Here is a 22,905-nt window from a genome sequence, read left to right as displayed (position 1 = left end):
TTGCTAAACAAATCTATGGATATGTAAAGAAATTGTTGAAAACTAACTTTAACTTCGTTATTGACCAGTTACACATATAAATTCAATAATAATTATTCATAATATACGTGTGGCGTTGGGCTTAAAAATTACAAAAAAAAGCTTTAGAACGAAAAATATCTGTCAAAGTCAAAATGATTACCTTTTAATCTGTAGATATTCTGTAGGAATTAAATTCGCTATCAAATTTCACAAGGTCGTGCAAAAGATTTTAGGTTTTATGACAGTTTATCAAACACATTATTATCAATTATAACTGATTAAAAATATATGGAAATAATTTATCTGTTGGTCACGCCTCTAATCAACAGTTCATTCACAGCTGTGAAGGCGTGTACATGTATATTGGAGTAGTGAAAAAATAATATTTATATATTATTTACGTTTGGAAAAAGTGTTTAAAATGTCAGTGTTAAATAATTTTACAGTGTCGATAGCAAAGGGCTTGAGGCGTAAGTATTTATATTTTATTTTTGATTATGAATACTTTTTGTTGAACAAAATAACACGTCTTGTGATTACGGTAAAACTGTGCAAATTTTCGTATACGTATATTAAATTTTTTCTATCAATGTCTATATATATTTTAAATAAATTTATAATACTAAATGAAAATATTCTTTTTGTGTAAATGGGCAGACGTGTTTACCTTTGTAAAAAGTTATAAGAAAAAAAAGTAGAACATGTAGTTTAAATTCATTTTTGATAAGTTATATTAATCTATTTGTAGCATTACAATTTCATCATATATACATATATAATTATTTTAAAGAAGTAAATAAAATATATATAACATTCTGTTTGTAAACTTAGTTATTTCTACAAGGTAAAATTTATTTATCTGTTAAGTATACTTTAAACACTAGCAAGCATTGTTTGTAGCAAAACAAAAAACGTCATTATTGTCGAGAAGCTAATATTATAAAAAAAATAAAAATATTAAAACAAATAAATATTTCCAAGGTTTTTCTAGAAAATTCTATCCTGAAATTAATTAAAACTGTATAAGAGTGATAAAATATAAAACTAACTGCTATATTGTCTATTTTGGATGTTCACTGTTTTTATTGGCATCTGTATAAATTAGCATCCATAAAGTAATATTTTTGAATTGTGTCTTAGTCGGTCACATGCTTGATATAAGACCCATACAAGTCGTAGAAAAATGTCGGTCAATTCACAATATAATTATAGACCATCTATTTATACTTTATTTTTGGCAATTTATAATGAAAGCAATCATTGAATTAATCAATTAACCTTTTAACTTTGAAAAATCTATCGTTAATTGCATAATTTAATAAAGAAGGACACTATCAAGATCATTCTATTTGTTATTATACTAATGTTATCTTTCCGTATATAGATAAGGAACCAAAATAGCGATTAATTACCATAATATTATGATAATTAGTTGATTACTTTGGTATTCCTAGGGTTAAGGTTGAAACTATACATCTATCTAATCTAATACCTATCTAATACCCACGAGGTGAAGATGTAAAAAAAATTTATTGTTTTGCTGTAGTTAAGAAGTAGTAGAATATCCCTCTCATATGAATATTAAAAACATATCTAACTTAAAAAGTACTAATTGTCTATGGGTTCATCTTAATAATAAAATATACTATTTAGTTTATTTGAAAGTATACCCGAAGGATATATGTATATGAGTATGGAACAGGGTAAATTTGTTTGTTTGTATGTAGGGGTAAACTCCAGAATGAATAAATAAATTCAAAAAAAAAAAAAATCACTGGTAGAAAGCAACATTATTTCCGTGTACCATAGATAATAAATTATATTTATGTCATGTATTTTATTTTATCAATAAATTGCAAGCGAAGCCTTCAATCGTTATTAAGATATAAGAGACTTAACAATTCTTCTGATAATAATATACCGGAAAGAGTTTATTGTTTTTGTTAGAATGATATATTTACTGTTAATTAAAACTAGATTGAAATTGAGACAAAACATGATTCTTAGATCTAATAAGGGTCATAGGTCAACATAGTTACACATGTTATTCAACTATATATTGTATATTATATTACACATGTTTATAAACTATGTTTAAAAGAACAAACAGTTTAGATAACGCCGTTTAATATATAATCATGAATAGACATCAATATTATTATAAGTTAATAATAAATTGCTAATAATAAATCTATAGACATGTGTAATATTTTCGCTTGACTAAATTTTATGATATAAAAAAAATGTCCATAACAGGATGCTGATGTACGACATCATCAGAAATAAAATTATTAAAAAAAATAATAAATATATATAGAGCAAAATACCATAATAAAAAATATTTAAAAGTAAAAGTACCCATTGCCGGTCAAAGGCCTTATTTCAATTTTGAGTACAAATTGGAGCTTTCCATGCAGGTTTCCTCACAATGTTTTTTTTTACTGTTGAGCACGAGAATGTCGTTAATGAAGTTAATATATTTTACTTTTTATTATATTCATGTAAAGCAAAGAAATATACAGTAGCAACAAGATAAGGCTTATGTTATCTGTGATGTTTAATCAATTGAGATTTTTTGTTTTTTATCGGTACTAAACTTTACGAAACTAGTTCACTAAGCTGCTGCAGACTCATAACTTATGATATGTCACCTAAAGAGTCAGTGAACCCATCTTAAGAAACCCTGATCTATACAAATATGTTAACCCATCAGATTCATGGCTAGTATTAGGAGATAACTCGCTTTTAATATAGACTATTGACTTGTTGAAGAGTGAATTGCATATTCTTTTATGAAATAATCATCACCTTCTTATTCTACAAACATAATTGACTTTTAAAAAACGATATTATATTTTTTTTTTGTTCTTCATTAATTATATTTTTTACTTGATTACTGATAAAATAAAGTTTCTCTGACTATTTATAGAATAGAAATAAACAAATAAGTGATAAAAATAATAATTGTAATTACTTTTAAGAGATAGTAATATTTAAATAATTAAATATTGTTAAGTAAGCCGTGTTGCATAATCTCGAACTATATTATGTACTAGAGATAAATTATTTTAAAGTTTTTAAGGGTTTTCACATTCAGGGTCCGCCCTTGGATGCTCAGGCATTTTAATAGAACTGCGATATAATACATCAAGATCAATTAAGGGTACACGTGCGACAGAGACAAAGCGATTTGTAAATACAGACTTAAACTTACGCTAGCAGCAAAACTTATCTAGTCCAAAAAAAGTAATCCAAGTTTCACCCGCATTTTTAAGACATTTCCTGCCTCGCACAACCACTCTGTGGAACAAGCTTTCGCTCGTTTTTCCGAACCGGTACGACTTGGGAACCTCCAAGAAAAGAGCGTATCTACTCATTCCTTAAAGGCCGGCTATGCACCTACAAGCCCCACGGTGGCAGATGTCCATGGGCGGTGGTAATCACTTTCCATCAGGTGAGCTGCTCGTTTGCCACCTATAACATAAAAAAATATTTCTGTGTTCGGGTTTGAAGGGCGAGTGAAGTGTAGCTACAGGTCCAAAATACGTGACATCTTATTATTCTTCTTATGTATTACAACCCTTTAAGGTTTTAATAAGAAGTGACACCGTTGCACTGTGCTTTAATTGGTCAGTATCTTATTCTATGTCTTTAACATCCTGTAAATTTTATCTGTGGTCAAACAACAATGACAAGTTAGTTAAATAACTTTTTTAATTATAATAAAAACGTATGTACGCAAATTGTACAGTAATCTTATGTAGAGCATATTGTAGCGTGATTACCACGTGCGTATGTTTGTATCATGAGTTTATGTAATATTTATTAATTATTGCTTAGTATATTATGTAATAGAAGCAAAAAATAAATGAATATAAATTCGATAAGAAATCGTTACGCGTATTCGCGATCATTGAAATTCAACCTAGATAGTTCTTTTAGATTATAAAAATTGTTGATAAACAATTTTAAAGAAATAATTTTATCGTGGATTTGTAATAGATATAATTGTATATGACGTAATGATTAGTTTGTGTAATGTACGAGGATCCCGGACTTTGGAAGCTCCGAGTACGATTTATTTTACAATATAAAAAGGAATTAAAACTCGGTCTAATATTCCAATATTTGGAACAAACCTTATCAAGGATTGTGTTCGATTTCCATTTAAAAAAAAGTATGAATGATTCTATGTTTAAAATACAATGTAAGACTAAATAAGTAATATATGGTTAAAACTATATTAAATGCTTAGGAAATCATTTGGATAAAATAAACAACATTTGACATCGATTGACGCTATATCATTGGACTTGGTTAATCTATGACATTTATTATGGATATGCGGAAAATTGCCTTTTTGAACGTCGAAAAAGCTGAATATTTTGAAGTAAAATTAAAGTGGATATATATGTGACTTGCCATCAATTAGGTATTTTTGCCCGCCCACGCCAACTTATCTGTTGGCCGTTGAATGTAAAGAACGTCCCACAAAATAAAAATACAGTCGAGACATGCACTACAATTGGAAATCCATCTTAAAAATCGCAGTTATCGACACTAACCCTTTCTCAATAACCGTTGGGGTTCGCTAGGGCTCAGTTCTGAGGCCTTTTTTGTTTAGTGCTTAACGTTGGCACAGTAATAATAATTAATTTTTAATTTAAAGGTAAATAAAATAATAATAATACATATACTATTAATAAAATTGCCTACTTAGACTAAGACTTCCGTGTTCCGTATTGAAAGCAACGCTTAAAGACGAAGTAGCCTTTTATGATAGCGAATAATATAAGATACTCTACGCTTTAGGTGGTCGTTTTATCTAATCTTGGCTATATTGACGGTAATCATTATCGATTGAAAAGGTCAAATAGGCAATAAATACCTGACTGATAATAATTTATAATATAAGTATCAGATGGAAAAATGCCATGGAAAAAAGTGCCAATATACCCAAAAAATTAAGACAATCATGAGGATCAAGAAGTATTTACATCTTTACATTCACAAAGCCACCAGTAGTGTCACGATGACCTTTCCTTTTGTGCACGCCGATAATGTATTCTGTTTGTTTTCATTATCATGTGAATTTTATCTTTTAATTCATTACTAAGAACTTAAGGAATTAGACAAGACGATTAAGAGCGTTGGCGTCACAATTAATATTAATCTTACGTATAACCACAATAATATTGATTATTTTGATTGAGAAATATTGACAAATACTTTATAAACACATAGTGGAGATAAACAAAACACTAACCCTTGTTTTTGAAATGGAAATGGAGCTATCATGGCAGTTGGTAAACGTAGTAGCCGCAGTGCAACAACTCGCACTGTGTGGACGTACCGTACGAGTTACTCGCACTTGCGATTTGGATAGTAGCTTGCATCCTATCTTTAAGATTTTTGGCTTTCACTCGCTTTTCACTGCTTACATTTTCCCACCACTCGTCATGCAAATAGATTGCCAGTCAGTTGCGAGAGGACGATATAACGATATAACGATTATAACGATTTCGATACGTTGCCGTTTCTTATCCGATCCAACTTCGACAATTATATACAAGAATAATTCTCAGTGTATAACAGTTACGGTACAAACATTGATTATTTATATGTTTATATAGACCGTCGAAGCTGAGAACGCGTCGAAAAAAGTAGTGGCCAACGGTTGGTCGCTAAGTACACGCACACTCGTAAAGCGACATGACGTTTGGCGAGTGTCAATGTCAATTAGTTGTTATGCAAATAATAAAGTTTTGCTACTACTATACTTGTCTTCAAAATTTAATTATGTTTGTTATCTCAACCGTACCGATCAATCTCTTTCGTGTCTTCTCCATCCTACGTGACATTGGCGAAATAATCTGTGCCTTGTCGGCACAACTGAAAGCCAATAAACTAAGAATTGAATTGAATTGTTAATAAAGTTGGCCCGTTTGCTTTAGTTCCTCTGTAGTGTGACACTCTTATCAAGATGTAAGTAATCCAAGAAGTAGTCGTCCAGTTATATTTCTATATATTAGTTTCAAATTGTATTTCTACTATAGCTTGGAATGCGCTAGAACCTCGTTATTAAAATAGAATATTATAAACGAATTCTGGATTACATCAGATTACCTTGATATTGTTAACCTCAAACAACAACGAATGATTAATGTTTTCGAGTTATAATAAAGCGGAGACTACCCCTTCATAATTCCCCGTAACGTAACATAACGGCATACGGTTTCGAAGCTTATTAATCTAAAAAAATATCTATTACTAGCTGTGGCTCGCGTTTTGTGATTAGTCGTTATTTGTTAGGCTTAACAGAATTAAAGTAGCCTGTGTCCTTCATTGGAGTTCAAGCTTGGTTCATACTGATTTTCATCAAATTCGGGTCAGTGCTTTTAGTCATGAGAGCAACTGACAGACAGACAGACTTTCCCATTTAGTTTAAATATTAGTATATATATAAAGTCAAAGTCAAAAATCTTTATTCAATATAGAAGTGTTTACACTTGCTTATTGATTGTCAAAAATCTATCACCGGTTCGGAATTTAGCACCTCGGACCTGAGAAGAACCGGCGAAAGAAACTCAGCGGGATATATATATATATATTTATAGTATTGATATATATATGTCGGAGGAGCAGGATGCCGAACAGTTGGATTTGGGGATTGATCCGACATTCGGAAGACTATGTGGGCGTGCAATGGAGATATTCACAAAATAAAACTTATTTAATATCGTCTAATCACTGTATTAATTGATTCAATAATCGTACACCACAAAAATATCAAAGGATTACAATAATTCATCTCGATGAAGAGCAAATGGGTTTGCAAGCAACCATCGCATTCGAGTCGCTTGTCAAAACATAACAACTCGCGTTGCCATGACACTTACAACTCCATTCGGTGTGACCCGCTCTATATTCATTTATTATCCAATTCAACAACCAAAGTAACCGCGCCCCGTTATTTATATATATAAAATATTCCCACACCTATTGCACAAAGCGGTTACGTGACTTATCTTCTAAATGACCCAAAAAAATATGATCTAATGTTTGGCATTAAAAGTAAATACATAGTATGACGCAATAATACGATAAATCGTTAAATAATAGATATCAATACTTATCTATTTACTATTAAATATTATTTTAAAAATTGACGTTTTCTGTTTAGTTTATGTTTTAAGAAACTGCATGATTGAAACTTGTAGTAAATTTAATTTGATAATCTGCATACTTATTTGAAGGAAAATTGAGGCTGTTTTTGTTTTTCGCTGAAATGTTGAATGAATAGAATATGCCCTCAAGCCTGGTAAGCACTACTTGGAACATATATTTCTTGAATATTATACGCATTCGGTTTATATTATAAATAAACCGAATGCGTCTTCTGCTTCACGTACGTTTTTGGAATTGGTTGTCAGTAAAAACTGACGACCAATTCCTAAAAGGTATAAAATAGTGAACCAATGAGGTCCTTCCCTGAGGTTCAAGATTGTTTCCTACAAAATTTCATCAGTTCAGTGAAAGAGTAACAGGCAGACAAACTGATAGAGTTACTTTCGCATTTATAATATTAGTTTGGATAAAGTTTAGTACGTGTGCGTTATGAGCTGAAAGTGACTTATTTGTGGCTAAGACCACTAATAAGTAATTATATTCTTGAAAGAGAGCAGTCGTCATCTATTAATACTAAAAATGCAAAACCTCTGTTACCTCTTCACTCTTAAACCGCTGAACCAATTAAGATGAAACTGAAATATAAATAGTTTCGAGTCCCGGGGAAGGAGATAAGCTACTTTCTTTAATTCACCCCTAGAGGTAAAATTGAAGATGCCAGTTTGTGTGCTATAGGTAAAGTTTTATAAATTTCAAAGTGTAAAGCCGGTTCAGTTAATATGAACATCAATGAATTTTTTATATCCCATGAATTTCTAACTGTTTATCAACTATTTTATTACGCTTCAACTTGTTTGTAGATAATTAAAACATTAGGGACAAGTGGTCCATATTCAAACCTTCATGCTTAATATCTATTTAACTCTTGCAGACACAGGTTCAGCTACAGGTTATTTAATATATCGGAGTGCTATGCAAATGGCATTTTAATTATATGTGATTTGCTTGATGCCATATGGTTCCAGATTTCAAAGTGTATAATTTACCATTATGATAATTCCAATTGAAATTTTTGCCAATCAGATAGATAGCTTATCTCTGCTGTAATTTAAATATTCGTAACAAATCCAGCCATATAATTTATATACACTATAGTTTTAAAGTTAGCATTATTTATACTTCCGGGTCTTGGAAATCACGTAAATATCTCGGGTGCCTGAAATGTTTCCAATCCTAACCGATTTGTCGATATTATAGATCTCTGATGTTCTTCTGATCGATTCCGCCTTAACTATTACTTCTATGTGAGTGTAAAGCGATACCGTACGACGAGGCGTGCAAACTTTTGCTTTTACTTCTATGTAAGTGGAAACATTGTCAACGTAAGACGAGGCGTGCACACTTTTGCACTAGAATGTTCTGCGCATATCTGTCAATCAGAAATAAGTAATCAAAATCTATGGGCTTATTATTAATAGTATCATGACACTAAAATTAATTCTCAGTAATTTATTTAGAGCTCAGTAAATTAATGAGATAATTGGAATGATTAAAGATGAAATTAAATAGTCTGTAATATTGGTGCATAAGTAATACATGGTACTAGACTACATGCAGTAAGAAACCCTTTTGTGTGGTAATGTATACAGGCTTACAACAGGATCGGACAATACTTGATGGTAGGTTTTTTATTCCACTCACTCATCATATATTTTACCGCCAGTCAGCAATACTTGGTATTGTTGTGTTCTTGTTTGAAGGGTGAGTGATGCAGTGTCACTAGAGCTAGGGACGTAACATCTCAGTTTCCTAGGTTGGTGGCACATTGGCAATGAGAGAAATTGGCAAAGGAATGGTTGGTATTTCTTACAGCGCCAATGTCTATGGGCGGTGGTGACCATCCTCATCATCAGGTGGCCCATTTGTCTATCGTTTGCCTATACCATAAAATAAAGACTTGTGACCAGACAAGCGTGAACTTTATGTTCTTGTATTTAATAAAGGTATTTGAATTTTCATTCGAGCAATGTAATTCATTTGACAGGCAGTTGCATTAATTGAGGGCATGGTCAATGAGAACGATCGTATAAAGTTTCCTATCATAATAAATTGACAAAATAACGATACATACATGTTTCGTCGTAAACAAATAGCTTATCGTCACTATTTTGTCGATAAATAGAAATTCCTCGGTAAGTTTAAGCGGACATTATGTGTCATCGATATATTTGTTTACATTTTAGCCGCAAGCTGGAACTAGAGTTTAATAAACTGATTCAGAAAATCTGAAAAATTCTGGTTTATTTATCGAGCTAAAAATAAAAGAGGAAATCAATTCAGGATTTTTTTGTGTCGTTTGATTTGGCTACATGTGTTAGTCTGAGGTGCTTATTTTCGAAACTGAGGTAAATTTTTTTGACAAACACTCTTGAGTGTAACTTCACGCTTATATATTGATGTATTGTCTTTGCGTGGATATTGACGCAAGAATTGTCTTGTAACTGAAAATATTTTAAACTAGAATCAAAGTTTTAAACCACTTCCACTCGATTGAAGTGAAATTTTGCACACCATTGTGGTATTGGTGATAAAAAAATATGGTATACTAAATCTCGTAATTTATTAATGTCCGCAAAGTAAAGTTTTTAATTTTAACTTAATAAATATAACTTTTTACAATAATTTTAAAGTAACTTGTCTATAAAACGAAGTAAAATCTGCTTTGCTGTTAAGAAGGCTGCACATTACACTGACACTTTGAACGACGAAAGTGTCAGGCAAAAAAATATCTTTGTATTTAGAAGTATCAGACCATAGCCACGAGACCGTCATCAACCAATACGTTAAAGTTTTGTGCTTCGTCACAACGTGATGTTAAATCAAATCTATAACATCTTTCAATGTATTGACTATTTAACGCTAAAAAATTTTTCTAATAATAAATAAACTCTTCCTTTTTATGTATTGGTATAGATGTCTTAAATTGTTATATCAAAAGTGTAACGCTTATAAAAATTTTTAAAACACAATAATAAAATAATCTTTACGTCCCAATAAATACGAAATATTAATAAGACGAAACCGCTTCACGAAGTTTCTCTCGATTGCATTCCGAACAATTCCAGTGTTTATCGCGTACCCTCTGCCCTTCGTCCGGTCCGTGCGTTCGAACCAATTCTTTCCGGTGCCCGCTAAATATAGCAATCAATGGAAAATTACCAGTCTTAAGATAAAAGTATCATGCGGTTATTGGGTCGATATTAATCTTTCTTTATCAACAATAGAAGCTTCGTTTTTATCTGTTTCGTTAACGCAAATAAGTGATTCAGTTTTTCTGCACGAGTACAGAGATAAAGTTATTAAATGAATGCGTCTAAGTTGGTGATATGCGTTGTTTTATATTTATTTATTTTAACTTTAAGAACTGTCACGGTGTCTATTGGCTTATAAGGCTCATTCTGAAGTCCTCAGTCACCAGTTTGGGTTAGTAAAATCTTCAAGACCGTCGGAAGAAGCGTTTTCCTAGCAATAGTATACATACGAGCTCTTCGTTTGATACAAAAAATGTCGTAAAAAATGTATCTATTAATACGAATAAAATAACTGTGTCAGTGGTTTAGTGGCCTATAAATGCTGCAAAATTCTGAGGTCAAAGGTTAAAATCTTCAGGACCTTCAGAAGGAGTATTTTTCTATCACTAAGATATTTCTGAGTTTTTTTTCTGTTATACATTGTCTTATTACGATCTAAATATCGATGATACGAAAAACCCGTTTAAAATTATCGAGGAATTTCTATTTATCAACGGTAAATTGTTTTGTTATCGTAAATAGATACTATTACTGTAAACATGATGATGCTATGATATCTTATTGTGACTGATGAAATTCTTCTCCTTGTTAGAAGAAGTATCTAGCCCGGGATATTAATGGGCTTTTGGTAATCTCTTTGTGGTGGATGAAATTCTTCTCGTGGGATATTTATGGGTTGGACTGATTTCGGCCACGACCAACATTTTCAAGGAAAGCTAGCTATTAAAGGCGGAGGAGAGTACTCAGGCTGCTACTGAGAATTTTTCTAAACCCAATACCATTTTAATGGCCTAAAGTCCTGGTTTCAATCAGGACTTCATTTTTGTGGTTTCGAGTATTTATATGTAACCTAGACCAAATAAGCAGTAAATATTACCCAGTAAACAAATAAGCCACACTTGGACAGAGCCCTTTTTAAAATTGTAAAGCAGGAGTTTTAGGTCTAACATTTCATCGGGAATCATCGCACTCTGGATTATTTAGTGCATGTTAACTGCCCCATTGCTGTGCAAAAGTTTATCTTCTTATGGAAAAGGTTTTAGACCTTAGGACACCATACTGTCCACACGCGGGGGTGGATTCGTCATTGAAGATTTGTGAATACATTGAAGCACCATAGTAATCAGATGTATGCCTTTTCGCTGTATGTGATTAACAGGCACACCAAATAGGCTAACGTTTATTACATATACTACATTAAATAACAAATAATACCGCAAAATTAAACAAATATTCTTATGAATGTACAAAAAGTTACATTACAGGTACTAAGCCTTTTTATTTGGTATCACTTCTATGGTACCTCTTCTACTTCTAATGAATAAAAAATAAATTAATAAATAATTACACCATTGTTTTTCGGTGATTATTTCGTTAGATTATTATAAGCAAGTAACTTATCAGATGTTGTTGTAAACAAATGCGGACTACTTTATATTTATATATCTATAGTATTCCGTAGTTCTATATATAAATATAAGTCTAATGTATTGTGATTGGGTATAGAAAACAAAAAGAGATAGTGTTATGTTCAACGACGATCCTATGTCAATGTACGTATGACGACTTTTTGACAAATATTTTGCTATAACATCGAATCCTAATATACTAAGTATAAAAATAACATTTAAGTAGTGAATCACGTAAATAACAAAAAACAATCTTGGCTTGATTAGATATGCCTTCAAAACAATTAAATATAAGTACATTATATTAAGCCTGCTATTGTTGGCGAAATATAATAATTACTCTGTTTTTGTGTACATTACGTGGAGTAAATTGCCTGAATCGGCTAAAAAATTGAAATAAATTAAAGTACTACCTATCCAGTAACATATTTAAGCCTCGTGTATCTCGCCAAAAACTTTTGGACAAAATTCGTAAAAATACTGAACCAATCCTCAATTTTGTTGTATAATAAAATGCTGTAATTTACTTTTAGGTCTTCGTCAAAGTAAGGAGCTTTGCGATCGGGGCTCAGGTCTCACACGAAAACAGCACGGCTCCAATGAACAACGTCTGAAAATGCAGAAATGTCTCATCGTCTCCAAAGTTACCAGATATGAATATGAAAAGTAAGATTTATGATAAATAAATCTAAACTGTTTTAGTTTAACCTGTAGATATTCTACACGGAGCTAATGTTTTCTTACTGTTGGGGGTTGTTCCAACATGCTGCTTTATTGTGGGCTTATTCTAGTATCACATGTACCAAAATTTCAACGAATTCTACTACTTCGGACAAATTAAATAAAGAACGTAAAAAATCAGTGGTGTTGTCGTATTTGAACGGCTAAGGTCCATACGTTCTATCAACTGGGCCATTTTAGCTTTCATGCTGAAAGTAATTGTATTCTCTAAAACATACAAAAACACTCCTGAAGTAACATATGTTTAAAGAATAAGTTCAAGCTTTTCACTTTTCCTTGAATTTGTTATAAAAGTTCTACTTATATTTGCAAAAATATTTTTCAGGCACAGCCATGATAATATAGAAGATTCAAAGCTGGAGAAGATCTTGAGGAAGCGTGGATCAGATTATGACGCAATGATCAGCACTCATCGGGAACAGAAAGCGTTTGAGGAGAGTGTTGCCAGAAATTTGAAAGATATGGGACTTGAAGTCGAAATGGCTAGTAGGTAAGGTATTTAAATAATATTGTAAAAAATATAAAACCTCATGTTGAACAAATATAAAAAAATATTGCAAAGATGTATTTTTTTATTATTTAAAAAATAAATTGATTTCTTCGATAATGAAATGGAACGGATATAGATAACGATTTTCAATTGGGTTCTGTATCTGAAATAATAATAATTTAAATAACAATGACTTTCGGAAACACAATTTAAGTGTTTTTAGAAAGTCATCTTTTGTTATCAAAATTTAAGTCACTCGTCACATTGTACCGCCAAACAACAATATTGTTGTGTGAAGCTTGGTTATGTTATTGAGGTGTTGCATCGCCAATACCAAGAAATGGTCAATATTTCTTATAGCGCCAATGTCTGCTGTCGGCGCTAAGCACTTAATATCAGGGGACGCGTTGGCGTGTCCTTATAAAAAAAATTAAATTCTGCGAAAGACCGAGATATTTTGTCTCTTGATTTGGGACTGGTACTGATAGTTTAACTATTATGGGCTCGATTCGGGATTAAAAAGCAGGACTTCTGAATCCAAACACTTATAAATCAATGGGCATGTCCGGAATTGCAGTATTTTTTCTATACGTTGTATTAAGTTTTAATTATTTAAAAGTTAATTATGTTGACCTTGGATTATTCTCATTATTGGTAAGCAATCAGATAAGAGAATCGGTTTTGTTAATATTATTTAGGGTACACATATAACATTATCGGAAATTCCAATTCTTATGATCGAATAGTTTGATAAGATATATTCTCAAAATAATGTTATTTGCGGGATATTTTGTGCATAAAATAAATGATTCGATATCAATATCTATAATAGATGATCTCTGCATGTGATTGATCTTTATGATAAAAAAACTGTTTGAACGATTGGATTGCCTATTGGCATCATCATTGGGATTCTCCTACTTTGATGAAGTGTTAGTTTTGAGATAATTTTCTCTGTCTTTGTCTGTATTTTTACGTAACGGTAACGTTATCCAATTTACATATAAATAGGACACCGAATTTTCCTACAAACATTCATTTAATTTTTTTTCATTAAATTCTTATGGTTACGATCGACCTACGCGTAAATCATGCTCTCAAAAGTATTACAGAAATATTCTTGTCCAAAATTCTTATCTACTAATTATTTCATATCATAAGTAGACAAGTTATGTATTTTAATTTAACATAGATTTAAGATTGAATAATAATATCATACATTATGTATAGTCTATTCCAACCACGAGAGGACAAAACCAAAATAAACAACTTTTGACATTGAATTAGCGCGATATTATTGGCCGAGAGCTTGCATAAACTATGATATTCACTATGAATTTTCAAAAAATGTCGTTTTGAATGTCGACGAAGTTGTTATCGAAACTTTGGGAGTAAAACTAAAGTGGATATGAATAGATAAGTGAAATAGTGTGGTGTTATACATAAATAAATATTAATCAAGATCTGTTAGTAGTGTGCAATATATATAGTTGAGCTTTTAGCAAAACGCATGAAATATTTAAATCACAGGTTTGTTTATGTTTATTCCTTTTTTTTATGGCATTGGTTGGCGCACGAGCATATGGGCCACCTGATGGTAAGTGGTCACCACCGCCCATAGACATAGGCGCTGTAAGAAATATTAACCATTACATCACCTATGCGCCACCAACCTTGGGAACTAAGATGTTATGTCCTTGTGCCTGTGATTACACTGGCTCACTCACCGTTCCAACCGGAACACAACAATACGGAGTACTGTTATTTGGCGGTAGAATATCTGATGAGTGGTGGGTGGTACCTACCCAGACGGGCTTTAATTGAAGAATATTTCGTCTTAAGAAAGCAAAGATAGCATTCGACGTCTAGTTGTCTGGACGTCAATAAATGTCAATTATTAAGAAACTAATCATTCGTTTGTTCGTCAAATATGCTCATGCATTTGGGGATAAGATCGTTGTAAAATACGAAGGTCAATGTTTGTCTGCGCCTTTAGTAGTTTAAGATAATTTCATTCGTTTCAGATTAACATACAACGAAGAATTAATAAATTGGTGCGACGTAGTGGTACCGTGTGGTGGGGATGGAACGTTTCTTCTGGCAGCTTCTAGAGTTCGAGATGCGAAGTGAGTTTGGATGATTTTAAAATTATTGAATCTCTCTTCTTAGTTTAAATAAATTTTCTATTCATAGCAAAAATGCTGATGGGCAAAAAGTGACTTTATGTCAATAAAATAAGGTCCACTATCTTATGTGTAGTATGCTTAGAAGAATTTTATAGAAACCAATCATTACTTCTGCGTGTTCTTCTTTTGTTTATTTATCTTTTGCCAGTCAGTGGTCTCATTTACAGCGTTCAGGCAAACGGATGTAATTATTTGTAATTTATGTGTTTTAGTAAACCAGTCATCGGCTTCAATAGCGCTCCACACAAGTCAGTCGGTCGTCTCTGTCTGCCAACATGGTGTTCAAACGACGTTAAGGGTGCGCTGCAGGCGTTGAAAGAGGTAATACATCCATTTATACCATTTTCAGATAACCTAGACGTTTATTAAAGTCGTATATAGTAACAGAATACAGTCAAAATCAAAATGTGACACGGGTTTTATTAGGTCCTAATAGATATCTTTGCTCAAGTTTCCTCGTGAATTTAACTGTAAATGCCTCTGCATCGTTGGCGTTTCTAATTTGAGAATGGCTGCACGTGATTGGTGGATATCGTCACTAATGGCGTTTTTAATTTTATTCCAAATATATAGTAATTACCATTGTTGTGATCTAAGGAATGGTTAATATTTCTTACAGTACCAATGGCCATATGAATATATGTATACATTTGATAATCTACAATGCTGTATTATTTTAGGGCAGGTTCACATGGATGAGGCGTTCCAGGATAAGGACAACGATTAAATCTGAGCCGAAACTTCTGGACACAATAACACCAGTTGACCTGCACACCTTGCACTATTGCAGGTAAGAAATGTTTTGACTATTATCGTTTTTGTTGTGTGGGTAATAAATGCGTTTTTGAAGTGATAACTTCTTATGTAACCCGCTTCGTTACGTAACGCGTAACGGCGCCTGTCTGTCTGGTTTCTCTTTCTCTCACGCATACGGCAGCGGTAGGCAGGCTCGTCCTCTCTCACTCTAAGCCACAGCGCTAGCCGTATTTCGGACAGTTCAAATTATTACTTCTGTCGGGCGCACTGAGACGCACATTTAATTTTTTTATAATCTGAAATTTAAATTAAAATAATAATTGTTTATTGTATTTAACTGTGATATTTGGTAGCTGTCATGCAAAATATCTAAAAAATCTAAGTTACGTTCAATGTTATGTAGTCGTGAAATAAGGCATTGAATTGTAGTCAGAAGCATGTAGCCTTTTAGTAGTGAGCTTAAGGCCAATGCCCTATATTAATTTTTGGGAAAAAACCAAAAAGGTCTAGAATTAGAAAGCGATTATCCTGAAAATCTTTGTAAAATAAGATCAGGTCTTACATGTTTTCTGAGGCCTGAGAAGAGGAGGAGCAGTGTGAATGTCAAACTCTGTACTGATCTGAGAAGTTCTGCTTTAAATTTTATTTGTTTATTTTTTGATACAGGTATCCCCCAGTATCAAATCCACACGACAGTCCAGAAACGTCGAACAGTCCGAACTTCAGTACTGAGGAGTCGAATTCGACGTTAGCAACTAAAGTTCTACCGTTTCTAGCTTTAAATGAGGTAAAGACATTTTTGTATTTGAAATAATTCTCAAAGGCGTATTGAAAGTTTAATATTTCTTACAGTTTCTTATGAAGCCAATGCGTCACCAACTTTGGGAACTAAGATGTCATGTCCCGTGACTGTAGTTAACTGTACATTACTGAGTAATCATAGAATTAAACTGTCTCCAGGGTATTTGTATCTGACGCGTAAGAGCGTAAGGTAGTAGCTTCACTTCATATAGTTTTTAAAATGACAATTCAAAAGGGCTTGTAAAAGCATATTTAATATATGACTATATTTTGATTTTTGGTACGTACAGTACGTTGGTACTGGTACGTTCAACCGGATATTTGATGAGTATCTAAGTCAGTCAAGTAAAATAAAAATGTATATATAATCTGGTGAAATGACTTTGACAGTTGAAAGTATTTGTGCATACCTTCTAGGTATTCATAGGGGAGAGTGTGACGTCTCGCGTGTCTCTGCTCCGGCTACAGATCGACAACGGTCAGTGGACGCACACGAAGAGTTCCGGTCTGTGCGTCACTACCGGTACGGGCAGCACTTCGTGGCATTACAGGTATGGACTTTTTTTTTCAGTTGCGTACGCTTATATAAGAGCCCTGATGGTAAGTGGTCATCCCTGCACATAGACATTGACGCTGTATGAAAAAATTACCATTACTTACATCGCCAGTGCGCCACCAACCATGGGAACTATGATGTCCCTGGTGTCTGTAGTTTTCAGGAGGTTTATAGGTTCATTCACCCTTCAAGTCGGAACACATTGGGGTTTAGCTGAAGAATATGTGGAGGTACCACCTAAAACCAAGTAAAACACTCGTGATATAATATTATAAATGCAAAAGTGACCTAGTTTGTGTGTTCTCTACCAAAGACATGCCTAACATGAGTTAGGTTAGGCTGCTTCTCCCTTCATCATTAAACGCGGGCGAAGTCGCAGAGGTAACCAGTATACGATAAAGTGGCGATTGTTCGGTATGAACACGCACACTACGTTGGCGTGTACTTGACACGCACACTAGTAAATTTGTATGACGTTTGCGCGTGTCAATCGTAGTAGTTACGCACACCAAGATAATAATGTTGGTACGTTTGTTATAGTTCTTTTGTTGGGCGTCTCTCTATCAAAATATGTAAATAATTCAACGTCGTAAAACCGTCAAAGGGAACAGAACGTTAAGAATAACACAAAAGAATTATAACTTTTTCGTTTTGTCTGAATTATTTTGACACAACATTGACATAGTTAGAAGGAATGGTACGAAAGACTTTATCTTTAAAATAAATAGAGGCGAATTGCTGAATTAATCGTAAGGAATCCCTTTTACGCAAAAACTTTTTAACAAATATAGCCTGCAACGTTCATTCGTTTCCTATCAAATATTTTCATATTTCGATGTGTATTTAATGTAGTGGTATCACTGTCTTATTCCATAAAAAAGCGTTACATGGTAACTTTATCAAAATAACGATATTTAAGTTTTAAATTTGTTTTCCAGTATAAATTGCCTCCGAACCCACTCAGTACTGGAGCTGATGAAGATTCTCGGCGAGGAGTTCGGCGTAAAGATGGACAGCTCCTTGGAGAAGGCGAGAGAAGTGACCGAGAGATATAACCAGAAGTTGATGTTTCCAGCTGGTAGGTTTAAGATTATCACCACAATAGGCTATTTGACAATGCGAAAAATAAAGTGTCAATTTTTGTATATAGTATATATTATGAGTTTAAAAATGGTTATTTATTTACGAAAGTTAAAAATAATAATTAATTAATTCATAAATCCATAAATAAAAATGCATTTTTTTAAACGTTTGTCACGTGACACAAAACGCTCCTTTTTGGTCGGGCTTATGATGACGTCACTTGCGTGTTAACCTAGTTTGCCTACTGTATGTGGACTATATGTGCCACGGATTACAATACAGGAAAGTGACGTCACCGACCCCATTGCAGCGCCATATTGTCAAAGTAGCGTTTTCGCGCGCTATTTAAATGTGGAATTTTTAATTTGATATTTTTCAGCAAATATGTACTAGAATAAAAAAAAAAAACAACTTTTACTGGGTTTCTTAATGGATTTTTATTGTTCTTTTGATGATTTTGTGATGGATTTAGATTGGCCGCATCTTAAACCGAGTTAACGACTTTCCTTCCGCTTTTTGAGTCGATATGTGACGCTAATTTATTTTCGAAGTTTTCATAACTTTTATTTTGTTTTGAAGTTTGAATATTGTTGAAAATAATTGTTTAAATGAAAACTGAGTGAAGTAAATCCATGTCGGATTATCAAAATTAATTCCGATATCTGTCGCCTCGTGGGAATTTTTAGAATATTTCTCACGATGCATTTCGTTATTTGTGACCAAACCATGTTATTCCATCACTCTGTTCCATTGCGGGTTGGTAGATAGTCACCACACGAATGCCAACGGCTTTGCCTGATGTAACAGTTGGACCCTTTCGGCTCTATGGCATACGAGTAGAAGGCCACTCCTCATCAAACACTGACCGAAATCAAAATCACTAACTTGTGTTTAGTTATAGTTCGTGTAAATGCAATCGTAAGACAAAATTAAACCACAGCTATTGCCTTAAGGTATCTTCTTTTATTATTTTAAAAAAGTTTTGTCACTTTACTCTTTAGAATTGAGCCATTATTTTATAGTAAACATATACAAGCAGGCTAACGGAGGTGCGGTTTCAGACTCGGAGTACCTGGCGTACTCGGTGCGCGAGTACATCACGTTCGAGGAGTGGCCGGCGCCGCGCGGGCTGCGCGTGCGCGACCGCGCCGCCGCCGTGCGCGTGCGCTCGCACTGCACCGACGCCGGTCAGTACTGTTCCGAATTCTAATTTCAACTATTCATTTCGTTCGTATTGTACACGTGATGATAATGTTACTTAAATAATTTGTTCTGTGACAAATATTATTTCCAATTCGTACTAAATTAATCAAATTTCCTCTGAGGTAACTGAAAAATTAAAAATAAACATTTATTTTCAAGACTTCTACAGCCTTAAAACCTCACTAAAATATGTTTTACAACTGCCGCATATTTTTTAAAAGATAGAGATGAAGTCACGTCTCTTTAAAATTTCTTATAGATAATGCTAAAATACTTTTACTTTCAAGACCACCGGGCCATCTTAAACAAGGGCCTATCTACATAAATCTAGATTTTGCGTTTAGACAAAAAGTTTTAAGATAAACATTTGTGTTCCAGGCTTAGTCGTCGACGGCAGTGTATCGTTTCCTTTCAACGATGGAACGGAAGCGTTGCTCGAAATCCACCCGGAAGATTCACTCATGACAGTACACATGGATGACAAGTTGCCGTATTGATAACAACGTACATCGAATTCATTCGTATTTCTCCTCACTTTCCTCCGGGTAACCGTTATACAACGCGATGAAGAGTATATTTTTTGGTATCCCAGAATGATCCCGTGAGTGTTGCTAGTTTAATGATGCGCAAACGCAAATAATATTTAAGGAAACGTTTAAAGCTTCGATAATATGCTTTATGTTTTTTTTGTAGATTATTGCATTTAAGATCGACACTGAGAGTGTTCTTACCTGGGTTACCAGTTATATCCAGTGTAGTTGATACGGTGACCCAGGGCGCATTTTGGGCTTGCTATAAGATTTAGCCTTTCTGAGCGTGATGCACGGATAGAACAATAATTAAAAAAATTGTCTTTTTTTTATATACATATATATATAAGTCCCATGTATAATAACTATACTCTATACGAAGTTTTCTCTCTTATCTTAACGGAGACCAGTCAAATCCGCAAGCGCACAAATGTGCACACACACACAAGAGGTGCACAGTCTGTTCAATAACTCTTATAATCCGACGGGACGGCAAAGAGTTTTAGTAACTGTTATTTGTAGTGGTTGAAATTGTTATCACATAAACATGGAGTAACAATTTTATTTTATAGAGATATATTTTTTAAGTCTAATTCGTGTTGAAGCAATGCGGAGACAGTCAAGGTTATTAACATGTTAAATATACATGGTGATGCTGTACTATATAAATAATTTTAAAAATAACGATTTTTTTTTTAATTATAATTTAGCTCAAGGTAGCAACGTAGTCGGTTAAATAGAGTTTGAAGTACAAGCCTAAACACTTAGCGTGTTTTTTTAATTAATTTTTGGTTATACATGCAAAAAGTTTATAAATAAAATAGGTATGTCATAATTTATTTTTAAGATAAAATGGTTCGTAAATGTTCAATAATTCAAAATATGTTCAAATGAATTTATAATGAGATTAATTGCGAACTTTTAAAATTAAATTTAGTTTTTAAGTGTAAAGGAACGTTGAATTATTATGTATAATCGATTCCAATGGCAGAAGTTGTAAAGGTAAACAAACTACTTTGACCTTGAACTGACATAACATCATTGGTCGATATTTTTATAATCTGTGTTGTTATGGATTCGTAAAAAAATGGCGTTTTGAATATCGAATAAAATCGTTGTGTCGAAATTTAAAGATATTTAATCGAGAACTGTTTGTAGTGCTTAATATAATATATCATAAGATTAATATATATTTTGTTTATCTTAACTCCTGCTGTTGGTATATAGTATAGTATAAGACTGAATTTATGTAAGAAATACTTGCCTTATGTAAACAAATGTGCTACCTATGTGATAATTATATATTAGTATCCGTATTTCGAAGTGTTTGTTTTGATTTCGTCGTCTTATCGTATTGACGTCTATGGTACTAGGACAAAATGTCACAACTTAAAAATTTGGATTTTTCTTTTATAAGATTTTCGTATATCTCGGTTGTATTTCGATTGTACTTGATAAGGTTGTTTTGAGCGTGACTTTTAGTATCTGAAAGTTTGGGGTGAGATATGGTTCTGGGTTGATGTTTGTTCCGTGATTATAATAATACCGTGGAGTATTTACTTCACGTTACAAGGTAGGTTAGGAAGGTAGTTCTGGGATTAGTTGCATTTCAGATATGTTGACTGTTAATGTTTAAAAAGCCTTGTTTATGGTTTTTATTATTTTTTACCGTAACGAGAGTATCATGGTCAAGGATTAAACTTAAATCTAAAATAAAATTTAAACTTGCTTTTTTAAGTTTGATACACTATATACAGATACTATTTTTCATATATATGATACAGTACTATATATATGATACAGATACTATTTTTACCAAACTCTTGCTAACGATAACTAATGACAAACTGTTTCTTTATCACCCTGCTCATTGAGATATGTAAGCATTTATCGTCACAAATATAAACAAATTATTTTCCTTTTATATACAGAAAGACGTACCGACAAAGAGTCCTAAGGATAGATTTAAAAAATATATGATAATTGATTTTCATTATGTTTAACGTATGCCGTTTTCTCCCTTACCCTAAGAATTAACGCGATAAAATAACGGAACTTACTTATATTACAGTGAGTACTGATACATTTGAAAACATAGTCGTCAACAAAACATGTCATTTTAAATGTATTAAATATGTTCTTGCTTGATGAATATTTAATTTGACCTCATTGTAGTTATATAATCCTATTTTTCATAAGAGGAGAGACAAGCATTGGAATTGTGGTAGAAGTTATATACACTTATGTTACAGTCAGAAATCTTATGTTGGTTAAAATTAGTTGTGATCTTTAAAACTAGTTATTACTAGATTTACGATGGAGCGAGTGCATGGGGACCTCAGCCAAAAAACCTATGAATGTTCTGTGTTCTGGAACACCTAGATTGGGATTTCTAGGGATATCATAAATGAAGTGACTTGATAGGTTGAGTTTGTTTCTGTAAACGTGCCGTCTGACCGTATCTCAGTACAAGGATGATAGGCTTGCAGTACTCCTTTCTCAGATAACACGCTAACAGAAATAAGACTTACTTAACATATGACATAAGTCCATTGCATGATTGTGTTGCCAGTTAAAAGTAAGGCTTGCAGGACTAATCTCTCATGATATGACATATGTCTATAGCATGATTGTGTTGCTAGTTAAAAGTCTATTTGACGGAAGTTAGTTTCGACTGTAATATATTTTTT

General features: G+C 32.9%; 1 protein-coding gene across 1 annotated transcript; it reads left to right on the top strand.

Annotated features, from left to right (window-relative positions):
- The first annotated feature begins 261 nt into the window (after nt 1–261).
- Nucleotides 262–22,905, top strand: LOC125074322 (NAD kinase 2, mitochondrial). The gene is made up of 11 exons (XM_047685619.1): nt 262–491; nt 12,403–12,535; nt 12,936–13,100; nt 15,125–15,226; nt 15,499–15,607; nt 15,967–16,076; nt 16,709–16,829; nt 17,261–17,394; nt 18,338–18,477; nt 19,544–19,669; nt 20,064–22,905. Exons 1-11 carry the CDS (start codon nt 443–445, stop codon nt 20,180–20,182), a joined length of 1,308 nt encoding a protein of 435 aa, XP_047541575.1. The 5' UTR covers nt 262–442; the 3' UTR covers nt 20,183–22,905.

This window comes from Vanessa atalanta, chromosome 27 (genome assembly GCF_905147765.1).
Source record: "Vanessa atalanta chromosome 27, ilVanAtal1.2, whole genome shotgun sequence".
In the NCBI taxonomy this organism is placed as follows: domain Eukaryota; kingdom Metazoa; phylum Arthropoda; class Insecta; order Lepidoptera; family Nymphalidae; genus Vanessa; species Vanessa atalanta.
Note: the sequence above shows the minus strand (reverse complement) of the source record. Positions and strands in the feature narration are given on the sequence as shown.

Bases quoted from the DNA above. Each gene is read 5' to 3' on its own strand.
- LOC125074322 (XM_047685619.1), top strand. From the start codon at position 443: ATGTCAGTGTTAAATAATTTTACAGTGTCGATAGCAAAGGGCTTGAGG. The intron at 492-12,402 runs GTAAGTATTTAT...ATTTACTTTTAG, and splicing joins GATAGCAAAGGGCTTGAGGC to GTCTTCGTCAAAGTAAGGAG. The intron at 12,536-12,935 runs GTAAGATTTATG...AATATTTTTCAG, and splicing joins ACCAGATATGAATATGAAAA to GCACAGCCATGATAATATAG.